This window comes from Apodemus sylvaticus, chromosome 3, assembly GCF_947179515.1.
Source record: "Apodemus sylvaticus chromosome 3, mApoSyl1.1, whole genome shotgun sequence".
In the NCBI taxonomy this organism is placed as follows: Eukaryota; Metazoa; Chordata; class Mammalia; order Rodentia; family Muridae; genus Apodemus; species Apodemus sylvaticus.
The window spans coordinates 164,071,862-164,085,664 of NC_067474.1; the positions used below are offsets into that span (position 1 = coordinate 164,071,862).

The following is a 13,803-nucleotide window of genomic DNA, read 5'->3' on the forward strand; positions in this document are numbered from 1 at the left end:
CTGCTTCTCTTCAGCTGGTGTTTCTCGGCCATCTTCTTCCACCTGCCTCTCTCTTCTCTCACGTCCCCACTTTCCCACCTCAAAAACTTAAAAAACAAACAAAACAAAACAAAAAAACCTAACCAACCAACAAACGAGAAACCACCACAACTGGCTCTTCACGTTTGTAAAAAAATTGGAAATTTCTGTGAATCGTTCACTGTTGCTGATAAGTGACAAATCCAAGGATCAGAGACAAAGAAAACATAGACGTAGACACACAAGAGAGAAAGACTCTGCTGGATTGGGCTTACTTTTTTTTTTTTCTTTTTCTCCTTTCTCCTTCTAAAGCGGAGGATCCGGCCGGGCCAGTTTGGATATTTATTAAGAAAAAGCCAAAGATAATTAACTTTTTTGTTTTTGTTTTGTTTGCGGTGCCTCCCCTGCCAGCACTCCAGGCTGCCTGGCAGATCAGACCTGCTTCTGCTCCTGGGCGCTGGGCTCTGCTGACTCCCCTAAGCACGCTGGCGCCTCCAGTTACCTACCCAGCCACCTAGCTTGGGTTTTAGGCAGGGTAGACCTTAAGCTGCCACCAATGCCACCTCTCCAGGCTGTCCTGAAGCACAGAGCACTCTTTAGAGGCCGGTAAGTGGTGTGGAGAAGGGGCTACTGCCAGCTCTTGTGACCAGTGTGTCCATTAAAGGGAGCAGGGGTACGAGAGAGTCTCTCCATGAGACTTCTGCTGACTTCCCCAGGGAGGGGAGAGAGGACAGAATGAGCTAGAAGTGCAGGGAGAAGTCTTGTTTGGGCCAAACTGGTCTTCCTCTTGTCCCAGGAAGCTGGTACTCTGTCAGGACCCATAGACTCTCGAAGTGCCTGTTAAAGTGTCTGGGACACAGGACCATCCTGTGCTATCTGTTCTGTTCTCACCTTTGACCCAGCCTCATCCACCAGGCGTGGTTCTGGGAGCCACACTTAAATGAAGCTGTCTGTCCCCCGAAACCCCGACTAGCTGTGGCCTAGCTCACCGGCCAAGAAAGTAGCACTGAGAATTTGAGGCCTCACTGTGAGAGACAGAGCGGAAGACATCTCAGAAGCCAAGCCTGAAGATGGCTACCTACCATCCTAGCTGGGCTTAGGGGTGTGGTTTGCTTCTATTAGTGGGTATGTCTGGGCCCCTCCCCTGCGAGGGTGCGTCCCTCTGTCTCCCCACCCCCAGGCTGCATTCCTGCCAAATACAGAGGTAACAGCAGTCACAAGGTCCCTCCAGATAGGGAGACTGCTCTGGACTTGGATAGAAGAGGACATTTTTTGAAGGATTTTTGCTGGTCCCTTTTTTTTTTCCTCTGAAATATAAGGATGCGCAATTTTTTTGGTTTCAATTTAGCATTGGAGAATTTTATAATTTAGTAATTAAAATCTCTGATAGGCTTTAGAAATTGCGGCTAATTGAATTTAATGGGAAGATGATTTTCAATTTTATTTGATTACCGGGACCCCTGGCATCGGTATTTATGGGAAAAAAATGGGAAATGTGCTGTGTGGGCTAAGATGGCATAATTGAATTAGGGATAATCGGATTTCTCCGTCATGAATTTCACTATAATTTTCCTATAATTTTCCATTAGATATCTAGTTTACAAATATTCACAAAGAAATGAAGCTCTTTCGGAATGGAGATTGCCGGCTAACAGGATTACGGGCCGAGCGCGCGGCTGTGCCAGCCCCTACCCTGCCTTAATGTGATCCCTGTGTCTCCTTACACATAGCGTGGCCTGGGCATCTTGCTTCGCCACCCACCTATACCAGGAGCTCCGTCCTCCCCTTTGTCTCCTCTGCTGTGCTCCTCCCTGGCCCAACACCCACCTGTCCAGGGCTCACACGTCCTCAGCTAACTGCTGGCCAAGCCCAGTCCCAGCCGAGGCTAGGCCTTCTGGAACCCCAGTCCCAGCCGAGGCTAGGCCTTCTGGAACCCCAGTCCCAGCCGAGGCTAGGCCTTCTGGAACCGATTCAGGCCTTCTGTGTCCCTCCCGCCTCCCGTGTTTCCTGTCCACATTTAGTTGGCTCCCTGTTGTCCGCTGATAGTCTCGCTTCCATCCCTGCGGAGCACCCTCAAATCCACGGGCGCCCTCGCAGGTGCGAACATGCACACGCACAGACCTCTGGCTAAGGCTTCTGTTGCCCTGGCCCAGTCGCCTGAGAGGGAACCAGTTTATTGGGATCCTGGGGTGGGGTGCAAGGAAAGAACAAAAGGAGCCTTGTTCAAGTTTATGTGAAAGTTACAAATTCAAAATGAGAGCAGATAAAGCATGAGATACCTGGTGTGTAAACAGGCGAGTGAGAAGGCCGCAGGCTCGGGAGGGCGGGAGAGCGAGCGAGTGGGCACACGAGCGAGTGGGCACACGAAGACGCCGGCTACACCGGGCTGAGAGGGGATGCGAGCCAGCATGGCAGACTGGCCCGGGGAGCCTGGGGGCTGGTGTGGCCCACTCGACCGTACGAGGTTGCTCAAGAGGTTTCTCTTCTGCTTGGGGTGGAGTGTCCAAGAAAGACCTGGAGGCTCTGAGCCCCGGGCCCTGGAGACCAGGAGGAATCATGAACTGTTCTCACGATGACTTGAGTTGAGGCCCTCGGAGTTGTAATAAGGGAGGGCTAGGAGAGCCACAGCCCTAAAAGACACCTGACCTCTAGGCTTCTCCCATGTCTTAAGAACAGAGAGCCGAAGAGATCTGGAGACGCCTAACACACACACAGCCTTTGGCTGGGCCCTGACATCCTAACATGTCAAGTCGGCCTCCGTTTCTCACCTCACAGATCTCTTCTCTTCTGCCACGCGTGACTCCTTACTCTCAGGTCCAGCCTGCTCCACCTGTGGTGCTGATTGGGACCCACTGCCTCCAAATACAGGGTGCCTTCTGGGGCCTGGGGCTCTCCCTCCAGGGGTCATGTGTGGCAGCCCCTCTCCCTGGCCCTGATCTATAGCTCTCCCTCTCCTTCTCTCTTGGCCCTGCCCTGGCAGCCAGGCCTTGTCAGCCTTTGCCCTTCAGAGGCTCCAGAGTTATTATTGTTCTTACCTGGTAACTGGAAGGGTGCGGTGTTTCCCTGTTTATCCAGGCCTTCCTAGAGGTCAGCCCTGATTATCATCAGCTGAAATCCAGGGCGTTCGTTCGGAACCAACCAGAGACTTTGGAGGTCCCCCGTGCGGGAGCTCCTGGTCTGTCCTGACATCTTCTCCAGCCTCCAGTCCTGAGGCCAGGTCTCCTTCTTTACCTGGTTGCCCACACCTAGCTGGGGTGTGGGACTGACTGCCTGTTGTTACAAGCCAGAGCTACAAGGGGTCAGAACCATTGTTGGGGTTTTTTGGGGGAATGGACGGCACCCACGGAGGTTCCCCAGGCCAGTCCTGGACAGAGATCCCACAGAGAAACTTGGCTGATGGCTTCCCTGGGCCCAGCTGTGGGGGAGCCTGCGGTTTGGTTTAAAGAGCCCTGTTTCTGGACTCAGGGTTTTAGGGCCAGGGGACTCCTGGTAAAGTGAAGTCTTTGCACCTAAGAATGGGGATGGAGCTGAAGCACGGAGGGAGGATGCTTGACCACCTAAACCAAGGTTCCCAAGAAGGTGACAGGGACTGTGGCAGAAACAAGAGAGGGCTGCAGAATTCTTTGTGGGGCCATTTAGAACTGAAAAAATAAAAATAAAACATAAATAATAAAAAAAGACGGTGAGACGAAAAGAAGAAAAATAAGGGGAAAGTAGGAGAAAGAGTAGATTGTTAACTCCCTTGACGTCTTTGCCTCAAGGCCTCCTTGGGCCCCTCCCTTTGCAAAATAAAAATATTGCAAAAATAGGCCAGCGCCATTTTGCTGAATGCTGCCCAGACCAAGAAGAGCCCAAGCCCGTTCTCCTCCCCTCATCAGAAGGCTGTGCGGCCTATCCTTCAACAGGAGACAGGAACGGTAGTGTGAGGTAGACTGCAGGCTGGGCCACTGAGGGACAGGGAGCTGAGCACAGAGGAAACAGGCCTGGGGATAGCAAAGCTAGGCCTGCTCCCCTCAGGAAGCTTCCCTGAGCTCCTCCAAGCCAGATGGTAACAGAAAGTCCTGCATTCCCGAGGCTCTAGCGTGGACCATCTGGGGTCGGGTGGGAAGGAGGGCTTGGCGGAGAGACTTCCAAACCCAGGGGGAAAGGGAGAATCAAGGAAGACAGTGCTTGGTCCAGCCCTAGGAGACGCCACAGTGGGCAGGGTGTGGTCCCCAGGAAACAGGTGTCAGGACGCTGGCCAAGGGGCTCGAGGGGTGCCTGTGTTCAGGGATGGATAGGAAGCCCAAGTGATGACGTGGATCTGCGGAGGAGATTGCCTAGAGACTGTGAGGGAAGAAGAGGGGCGTGGGGGAGGAGAAAGGCCTGGGGACTGGAACACGCGTGGCCTGGCATGGAGGGGCTCCGGGGCCATGTCAAGGGCAAAAGCAAAGGGAAGCGGTGGGAAACTTAAGACTGTGCGGTCCGCGGGAGCGCGGTGGCCAGCGCGCGGGAGTGCGCGCAGGGGAGAGCGGGAGGGGGAGAGAGGGCTCGAGGCTGTCGTGCGAGTTTCTCCCGGGCACGCCCCGCCGCGCCGCGCCGCCCGCGACTCCTTTCTTCTTCGAACTCCAAGAGCCACAAAAAGATGAGGGAAGTGGGGCGAGCAAGGGAAACAAAACCCCATTCCACGCCCCCCCCGCCCCACCCGCAGCCCAAGGGCACCTCGGGAGGGGAGCGGCAGGAGCGCGCGCGTGCCGGGGGGGAAAAAAAAAAGTCTCGCACCTGCGCTCGCTCCCGCGCGGAAAAGTTTCCGCGGGCGCGCACAGGGTGGCCGGCGGCCGGAGCGGCCCGGGGGAGAGAGAGAGGGTGCGCGCGCGCCCGGCCCGTGTGCGCGGGTGCCGTCTCCTCGCTCCGCTCTGGCGCACGACTCCTCCACACAAGCGCGCGCACACACACACACGCACAAACACACACCTCCCAGACACACCGGCCTCTCCCTCGCTCGCACGCGACCCCGCGAGCGCCGGCCCCGCCTCCCTCGCCGAGCTTTGGGAGAGTCGCCGCCCGGCCTCCTCAGCCCGCCCCAGCCTGCGCGCTGGGAGCGCGGGCGCGCGCGCGGGTCGGGGTGTGTGTGTGTGGGGGGGGAGAGGACGCGTGTGTGCGCGCGCGCCCATTCACCTTCGCACCACAGCGAGGCGTGCGCGCGCGCGTGCGCCGGCGGGCGAGCCTGATCTTTCACCTGCCGGAGCCGCGCGCGCTCCCGGCGAGGGGCGGTGCCGTGGCCACCCTGCCAATCACCTCGGCGCCTGGCAGCGCCCGGCCGCTCCCGCCCGCCCCGCTCCCTCCTGCCAAACTGTTACCCTGAGTGTTACCGTCAGGAGCAATGACATCAGGATTTTAAAACAACTTGTTATTCGGGGAGTAATCAGTTGCAATTAGGCATTAATTAAGTATTATGAAAGTTGATTATTTAAGTGAATTCGGCTTTCGACTCTCCGACTATGGTGAGTACCGGCAGCGGGCGGGGGAGGGCCGGGCAGGGCCGGAGCGGCGACCCCTGCGCGCTCGGGACGGGATGTGGGGGTGGGGGGCTCTCGGCCTGGCGGGCCCGATCCCCAGCCGAGCGACAGCCACGGGCAGTTTCTGTTTTAGTTGGAGGAACTCGGAGCTGCCGGGAGCGTGCGGGCCGGAGCGTGAGAGCGAGCGTTAGGCGCGGAGCAAACTTTCCCCGCCGCCGCCCTCCGGACCCGGCCGGGCCGGGCGCGCGTCCCCCAGCCCGGGATGCGCTCGGCTCGGCGGAGAGGGACAGCGGGCGGGCGGGCAGGGACGGGGGCCCCCCGCGAGACACTAAACCTTCTTTTTCTCTCTTCTTCTTTCCATGGCGTTTCTCGAAGAGTTTGGGACCAAGGAGCGGAGAATGGATCTTGGAACAGGTACGCGCGCCCTGGGAACCCACGGGGAGGAGGCTCTTTCACTTTTCTTTCGGTTCTTTGACGGAAGTTAGCATTTTTTTTTTTTTTTTTTAGCTCAGTGTGCTAACAGCTGAGCCAAGGGTACCGGACAGGCGCCAGGGGTCTGTGCCCATGGTCCCTGCTAGCCCTGCTTTCTGGATGGTGATATTGTTATTTGTCATTCGCTTAGTGACTGTGACTAATTTGATGCTTGTCATTATGAAAGAACCGAGGGGACAGGGAGCTGGGGGCACCCAGAGAGAGAGAGAGGATTTAGGGGTTTTTTGTGGGGGATTTTGTTCTCCGTGTTTTTTTCTCTTGTGTTTTTTTAGACACACTTTTCCCTTTGCAAAGATATCTCTCTCTCTCTCTCTCTCTCTCTCTCTCTCTGTCTGTGTGTGTGTGTGTGGCTTATGGGGTGTGTGTTTTTATTTTTTTAGTAGGGGGTGGTTTAGTTTTTGAAAGCAGCGTCCTGTTGAGAAAGGTGGTTAGTCTGGTTTCGGGGCGACTGTCTCAAGGTAAAGGAATTTAATTTATTTGGGACAAGGCTGTGTCGGATGATCAAGCTACTTATTACGGCTAATGAGTGTTTTTAACTTGAGAAGCTGTGGGCAGAGGTGGCTGTTATCAGTTCAAAGTGAGGGGCCCAGGACTCACTCACTCTCTCTCTCTCTCTCTCTCTCTGTCCCCTTTTAGCACCTACTCTGGGAAGCAGCAGTAGACCAAACCAAAGACTACATTTAGATTTTCTAGGTCTGGGGAATCTGGCGTGGGCTAGGATCAGGCTCTAGCTAGTGCCCCCTGGCCTGGGCAGAGTTTACCCTGTGGCTTGGCTCTTTCTAGTTTTGGTTTTACTCCTAGTCAGTAGTTCTCTTTGCACCCGAGCCTCCAACCTGAGTCCAGCGCGGCTTGGCTTACTTCTGTGGTCCTCCACCAGCCTGCTCTATCAAAGCTGACTTGGAGCCAGGACTCTCAGTGTCCTAGGTTATCAAAAAGCAGTGTTCTTCTCTAGTGTCTTAAGAGAAAATTAGGTTGATAGTTCTTCAAAACTGATCTCTGGCCCCTTCTGTTTCATTTGAGGAAGGAAAGGTGGTGGTGTTATGTGGTTTTTAGGGATGGTGTTAGACTTGTCCAAGTTCACCGCATACTCCCTTGGGACCCATCTAGTGACAGCTGTCTCTCTGAGGCAGAGGGGGCAGAAGGCAGGAGAGGGCAGTTGGGAATGTGTGTTGTGGGGGTAGGGCACCTTCACAGAGTGGTTGGACTGTAAGGGACAAGTGTGCTCCTGGCTAATGGGATGTGGAGGTCCTGGGACATCTGGGCCCCGGAAGAGTACAACGCCCCCTGCTGGGCAAATTTGGAAAGGTGTCTTGAAGCCATTGCTGCCACCCTGCCCCTCCCTGGCCTCCACCCCACAGAGAACCAGCCTGCCTCCACCTCTAATCAGGTGTCTCAACACCACCCTCTCAGGACCCGCCCCCCTTTCTTCAGAAATGGGGCCCCCACCCATCCCAGCCAAGGAGCAGACCTGAGGGACAGGCCCGGTGTTTGGCACCACCCTCTCTACCTGGCACAGGAGAGCCTGCCAATGGGCCAGCTCAAGGGACTAAGGCATTACTCAGCTGGAAGGCGGGCCCTACTCTCTTCCTTCTGACCTGAGTGCCAACTGGAGCTGGCTCCCGTCCTGCCATGCTTGGTCTCTCCTGGGCTGCCATGGGGCAGGGTTCCACATCCCTTCTGGGGAGTGTCACGATGGCGAGGCAGAAGGCAAGTGACAGGGCCTCCTGTGACACCGTAAGGGCTCTGGGGAGACTTGCTGCTCTTTACACTCCAGGGACAGGCCCTCTGGAAACTTTTCCTAGAAGCCAGAAGGGCCAGGAAGTCAGCTGGAGCAGGGCACTCCCAGTGGGACCCGAGTCTGGACTCTGGCCACACACAGAGGGAAGGACCATGGTCTCAAAGTTCAGTTTCCTGGAGTTGTCTAGTGATACCTCCTGTCTCCTCTCTAATCTTGGGAGTCTCACCTAATCTCAGAACTTCAGAAGAAAAGCACTCTTCCCTCACTTCACAAAAAAACACAGAAGCAGCCAGGGACTCAGGCCCATCTGCCCTTGCTGAGCCCATCTCTGGGGCACCTGTATTCTCATCTTCAGGAGCTGAGGACATCTCCCTTGACCTCCCCGATGCACAGGGACACTCCGAGGCTTATTGCTGGCGCGGTGCAGTGCCGAGTGCCCATCCTTTGGGACTGCCCTTGTAGATCCAGCTAAGGGCTTACCAGAGTGTAAGCAGGTTAAAGTTCCAAAGAGTTGCCAGGGCCAGAGACCTCCAACGAGTCCTGGATGGTGTGGCTTAGCTGTCCCCTCCACCCTTGGACATGTCTAGGTCCTGAAGGGCTCTGGCCCTAAGTAATTCAGTGGCTGGGGAGGATTGAGGTTTCTCAGGAGGGGCAGAAGGATCTGAAGACCCTCAGGGGCCAAGTGGACCCCTTTTCCCCCACCACAGTTCAGCCAAGGGCTGGATCAATCTGGACGTCTTTAGCAATAAAAAATGCCGATGTCGTCCTAATTCACCAGGCCCCGAGATGACAGCAAATTTACATTTTTTAATTAAACTAGCAGCCAGTTTTTATGAGAGGGGGTTGGGTTATGCAAATCAAATGGTTGTGTACGGAAGATTAGGAGAGTTTGGGAATAAATTCCACAAATGCTAATAAAAAAAAAGGGAAAGAGAGAGAGGGAGAGGGAGAGGGAGGGAGGAGAGAGGAAGAGAGGAGGACATGGTTCCATTAGGCCCTTTTAGAGTGATTTCCCAGGGGGGAGGGTGTAGGGAGGGGGAGGGGAGCAGGGAGGAAGCTTTCAGACACAGGTAGATCCAGGATTAGCCCCCACCCCCACCCCAGGCTGAATTCTGGGCCTGAGCACACCGAGCCTGGGTAGGAATCGCTCGCTGTCTAGGAGCACTAGATCTTTGACGAAGCTTACCCTCGATCTTCCGGGATCTCCTTCTAATGCCCCTCTTGAGAAGGGGAAGAGCTAGCCTGCAGAGCACCAGGGTAGACAGCTCTGGGTAAAGGGCCAAATGGGTACGGGAGCAAGTTCAAAGGGACGGCCACTGAAGCCAGGGGGACCTGGAGAGGGGCTGCAGGACCCACTAAAGCCTGTCCTCCAGACAAGTCATTGGCAGGACTTACGGAGCCAGAACTGTCTGTCCTACTGGGACAGCAGACCAGGGCCTTTTCTCTCAGGCAGACCCTTTGCTCCCATGTCAGCCATCGCCTTCAGCCATAGTGGTCAGGGAAGATGAGGCTAAGAGAACTGGCCCAGGAACAGCCTAAGGCCGGAAGAATGGCAGCTGACGCCCCCTAGTTGTGTCTTTCCCCCTAAGGAGCAAAGAACTTGCGTCCCCACACTCAGCCCCTGCAGCCCGAGTGTCAGCATACAGAGGTTCAGAGCCAGGCATTGCCCAAAGTGGAAGCGTCCACGAACCGTCATAGCTCTGGGAACACTTAACTCAGCGTGCACCAAGGAATGGGAATGGTCTTGGGCGGCTTTTGGGAGGATTTCATGTTGGGTTGGGTAAAGTAGATCGCCCTTGATTTTCCTTCCTCCAGACTGTACTTGGCCAGATACACCCACTCAACCAGTCTAAGCGAGGGCCAGGCTAGGCACCGGTTTTGCTAGTCTGCAGGGGGGCGGGTGTTCTGGTGCCATCTTGGCAGGAAGGAGCCATCAGAGCCAAGCATGGGCTGTCTTGGAAGTGGTGCGTTTCCTGGTACCATTCAGACAGGCTGGCTGTGTACCCAGAAGTGACACACAAAGGGACTTGAGCATCAGATGACCTTTAAGGTCTTTGACTACCAACTTGATTTTGCTCAGTGGGGCAGGCATCCAGGGAAGAGTCACGTGGGCAAAGCAAGAAACTAATCATTGGTGTCTTTGGAGAGAGCGTTTGAGACACCAGCAGCTCAAGGCTGTGAACCAGCTGCGATACTAGTTACAATGTAGCAAAGTGGAGAATCCTAGGCAGATCGTGGTCACTCTCCTATAGAGACAGAGGTGGAGGCAGCAAAAGCAGGTCTACAAGGATCCCTATCTAAGACCCTCTTCCCTGGTAGAGACCAGAGAAGGGACCCCACAAACTCTTAAGAGAGGCATGGGCAGTGTGGGGGTGGGGGTGTCAGACATTTCTCCCTGCCTTCCTGGCACTGCCAACACTCCCCACCCCCACAGCCAGGGAATCTGGCTGAGTTGCAGCTTGAGTTTTTATGATGGAAAATAAAATAAATAGAGGCACCTTTGCAGGGCTGAGTCACTGCAGCAGATCTCCTCATTAAAGCTGCTGCCCCTGGCTCAAGTCCCTGCCCATTTTCCCAGGCAGCGAATGGGGTGGGTCTCTAGACTATCCTCCCCGGACCCTGCTAGGTCAGTGGGTCATCTCCATCCCTCCATCAGCTAACCTTGGACTAGCCCCACTCTTCTCAGAGAATCGGGTCTTTGACTCATCCCCAACTCCAGGCCCTAAGGTTCCGCCCTCCTACGCTTATTTTTAAAATCTTGATCAACCACATCTGCTACCACTCATGTCTCTCCTTCCCCTTATTCTCCTCTTTCCTACCTTCCCTTCTTCTGGTCCTCATGATAAGAGAGAGAGGCAAGTGGCTCCAAGGTAATTACCAAAAACGGGTCCCAGAGACAAGCAGCAGCTGTTGTGGCGGCTGGGGGGGGGGGGGGAGCTAGCAGACTGGAAAAGGGCTGTGGGCCAGTGGCAGGCCATGGAGTGTGGAAGAGAATCCGTTGGGCAGACCGCCTCACTGTGGGTCGTGAAAGGTGGTAGGCTGGTGGTCTGGTGTGTCCCTGTCTGGCTGACTTACACCATAGACTCTCAGACGAGTCCTTGCCAGGGAAGAGGCCTCAGGAGGGCACAGTTCAGGGTTGTCCAGTTCCCCGCTTTGCAGGCAAGCACAGTGTAAGAGAGACAGAGATGCTGTCTTCTTGTACCAAGAGGTGCTGGAGATGAGGAAGGACCAGGCTGTCCATGAAAGAATGGCCTTGGGGACATGGGGACATACTCTTACCAACGAGTCTTCTAGACTTCTCGCGGGCCTCTCCCCTCCACGCTGGGAGCAGTTACCTTCCACCGTGCAGCCACATTTTTCTGTCTTTTTGCCAAGCCACCTGGCTCTGGTGGGCAGGTCCTTCCCACTCTCCTTGCTGCCCCACGCCCCTTGCCAGCCTCTTACCCAGTTGGCCCTAGGAAGAGATAAGAGATAAGAGGCCAGCTGGGGCCTGCTGCTCTGAGAAGCCGGTGATACCCATGGTGTGCCAGGACACATTCATGTTTATGTGCCTCGGTCCCCAGGAGGCCAAGGCCAGGGACCCTGCTTTCTCCTACCGCTGTAGCTCTTAATGCTGACCATTAGCTGTGACCATTAGCTGCCAGTGTTGACATCTCCTCCCGGTGTTTGGTATGGGGCTGGGGCCCGTGCCTTCCCACCATAAGTGCTGATGTAATTGATTGATGGAGATTCCTCTTCCCGAGTGCCTGCCGGGCTTCTGAGTGGGGGAGAAGGAGGAAGGCAGGAAATGTTGCCTGACTCCCTCAGGATCTGGGTTTTCGCTCCTCAAGAGCTTCAGAGCCTGCTTTACAGGAAGGAACAGGATGGGTCATGGATGGTGTGAGGGGCAAAGGGGACAGACAGTAAGACAGCTGCTACTCTCCATGACAGTGGTATGTAACAGCGTGGGCCCGGTGTATGAGCGGGTCCGAGGAAACAGGAGAGCAGTAGCCAAAGTAGTCTGGGCTCTTCCTCTCCTTTCTCTGTGGTCCATCTCTCCCGTTTCCCCTCCTGCCAAGCAGACCTTACCCCAGGATGTCTCGTCTCTAGGCTAAGAACCCTCCGGTGTCTGACTGGTATAGGCAGGTAGGCTGGAACGAGGGACCAGCCCAGACTGCCAAAACTTTCGAGCTCTGTCACAGTAGAAGAACCATGGTTCTTCAAACTGTCTCCCGGGCTTGCTCTCTGGTGCCACAGGCCTTACCAGAGGCCTAGGTGCTTGGCTAAAGAGACCCCTTCCTAAAGTCTGTCCTGTGGCCTGGGCTGAGGCTAGGGTAGTCCTTGGCTTTGGAGGAAATGGCAGAAAGGAGCCACACACTTTCTGTTTCTCTAGATACCAGGTATTCCCACAGGGTACATTCCGGAGTTGATCATTTCTTACAGGACTCTGTCCTTGAATTAAGGGGACCCCTGGGAGAGAACAGGAGACTGGCAGAGCCAGGCAGAGCCTCCTGGGACAGGGATCCCACCTCAGTTGGAGGCAGCTGCAACTCTGTATTGCCAGACTTCGCGTTTCCCTCTGATAGGTGCCTCTCTCCCTGCTGCCCGAGAGCCTAAAGCCACAGAAGCCAGAAGGCCTGCTCCATTGACGACCGACCGGGTGTTTTGCTGACCAGCAGGGGGCACCCTACCGCATCTGCCCCAGTCCTTTTAGAGATCTGGGCACAGGATAGCCCTGGTCCTATACCTTCTGGCTCTAGTGGGGGAGGGGGTAGCCTGCCCTCCCCACCCCCAGAGGTTCCTTAGCCGAGTTTGTTTTGCCAGGGTGACCTGTTTAATCATCTCATTTTCTGGTGGCCGTTTATTCCTCGTTTCCACGGTTACGGCCCCATTAAGGGGAGAAGCAATAAGGCAGCGAGTCAAACAGGTAATAAAAACATTAAAGCCCAGAGAGAGGACGGGATGGGGGAGGGGGCTCAGTGAGGTGAGACAGCCCAGGGAGCAGCCAAGGTAGAGGCCGCCTGGCCTGGCCGGCCCTGTCCTCCAGGGGCTGTGAGAAGACTGCCCCTCAACACCCAGTATCAAGACCCAGTATCTTAGTCCTCAGTCCTTAGTGCCCTGGCCACAGGCTGTGTGTTGGAGGTAAAGCAGGAAGGAGCAAAGCCAGAGAGAAAGTAACAAAAGCGCCCGAGGACTGTCCCCAGAGAGTCGCATGACCTGTTCCAGGCCCCACCTCACCACCCCCAACCTCCCGCCCCGAGTGGCCAGGGGGTGTGGGGGCTAATTTCTGACATTGTTTTGAGCTCTAGAATTTTTTTTTCTGCCCAACTTTATCAGAAAGCATATTTGTGGTGAGTGCTTCTAACAGGGCCAGTCTGGTGAGTAAATATTCCCGGTGTGGACGGCCCTGCGACCTTGAAAGGAAGAGCATGGCAGAGGGTGCCAAGAACCCTGGAAGGAGGAGGGCCAGGAGGACAGGAGCCCTTGTGCTAGGTGGGAGACCTTTCCTAGAAAGGGGTCCATGAAGGGCCAGGCCTCGCAGACTCCGCAGAGGCCTACCTCTCCCAAGCTCAAATACCACACCATTCAGGCAGGTTATGGGACTTAGGAAGATGGGCCCGTCTCTGCGGTAATCATAGAGGAGTTGCTGGCAGTTCTCCCAAGGGCTCCCTTCCTCTAAGTGGGTGCCGAGAAGCTGCCACAAAAGCCAGCCTTTTGCCCAGCTGGTCCGGACTGAGGGCAAAGACCTGTGCTGGCCGGGGGGAGATACCAGGAATGTAAGAACGGTGTCAGAGCAGCCGTGCCTATGGGTGCAGGAGCAACCAGTGTGGCCCTGTAGCCCAGGGCCAATGCTCAGAGAGCCAGGAAGGCCAGGACCAGCCTTACCACCTCTCTGGGTTATGGAGGAGGCTGCCTTCCTTTTAAAAAACATCTTCTATACTCTGGTCTCCTGAAAATGCACAGAGGCCTGTGTGTCTCTGATTATTAATTTCAGCGTCGATTCTGACTGGAGAGGGGGAGAAAGGAGGTGTGGGAAATGGGGGAAACCCTTTGGCTGGGAGCTGTGCTTTGGGAACG

General features: G+C 55.5%; 1 protein-coding gene across 1 annotated transcript in view; it reads left to right on the forward strand.

Moving 5' to 3' along the window:
• Positions 1–5,340: 5,340 nt before the first annotated feature.
• Casz1 (castor zinc finger 1) overlaps positions 5,341–13,803 on the forward strand; it is a 52,548-nt gene continuing 44,085 nt past the window's right edge. Inside the window, exons 1-2 of the mRNA XM_052178164.1 lie at positions 5,341–5,501; positions 5,892–5,930. Coding sequence (XP_052034124.1) covers positions 5,453–5,501; positions 5,892–5,930 — 88 coding nt within the window. The 5' untranslated portion in view covers positions 5,341–5,452. The remainder of the gene's footprint in view (positions 5,502–5,891; positions 5,931–13,803) is intronic.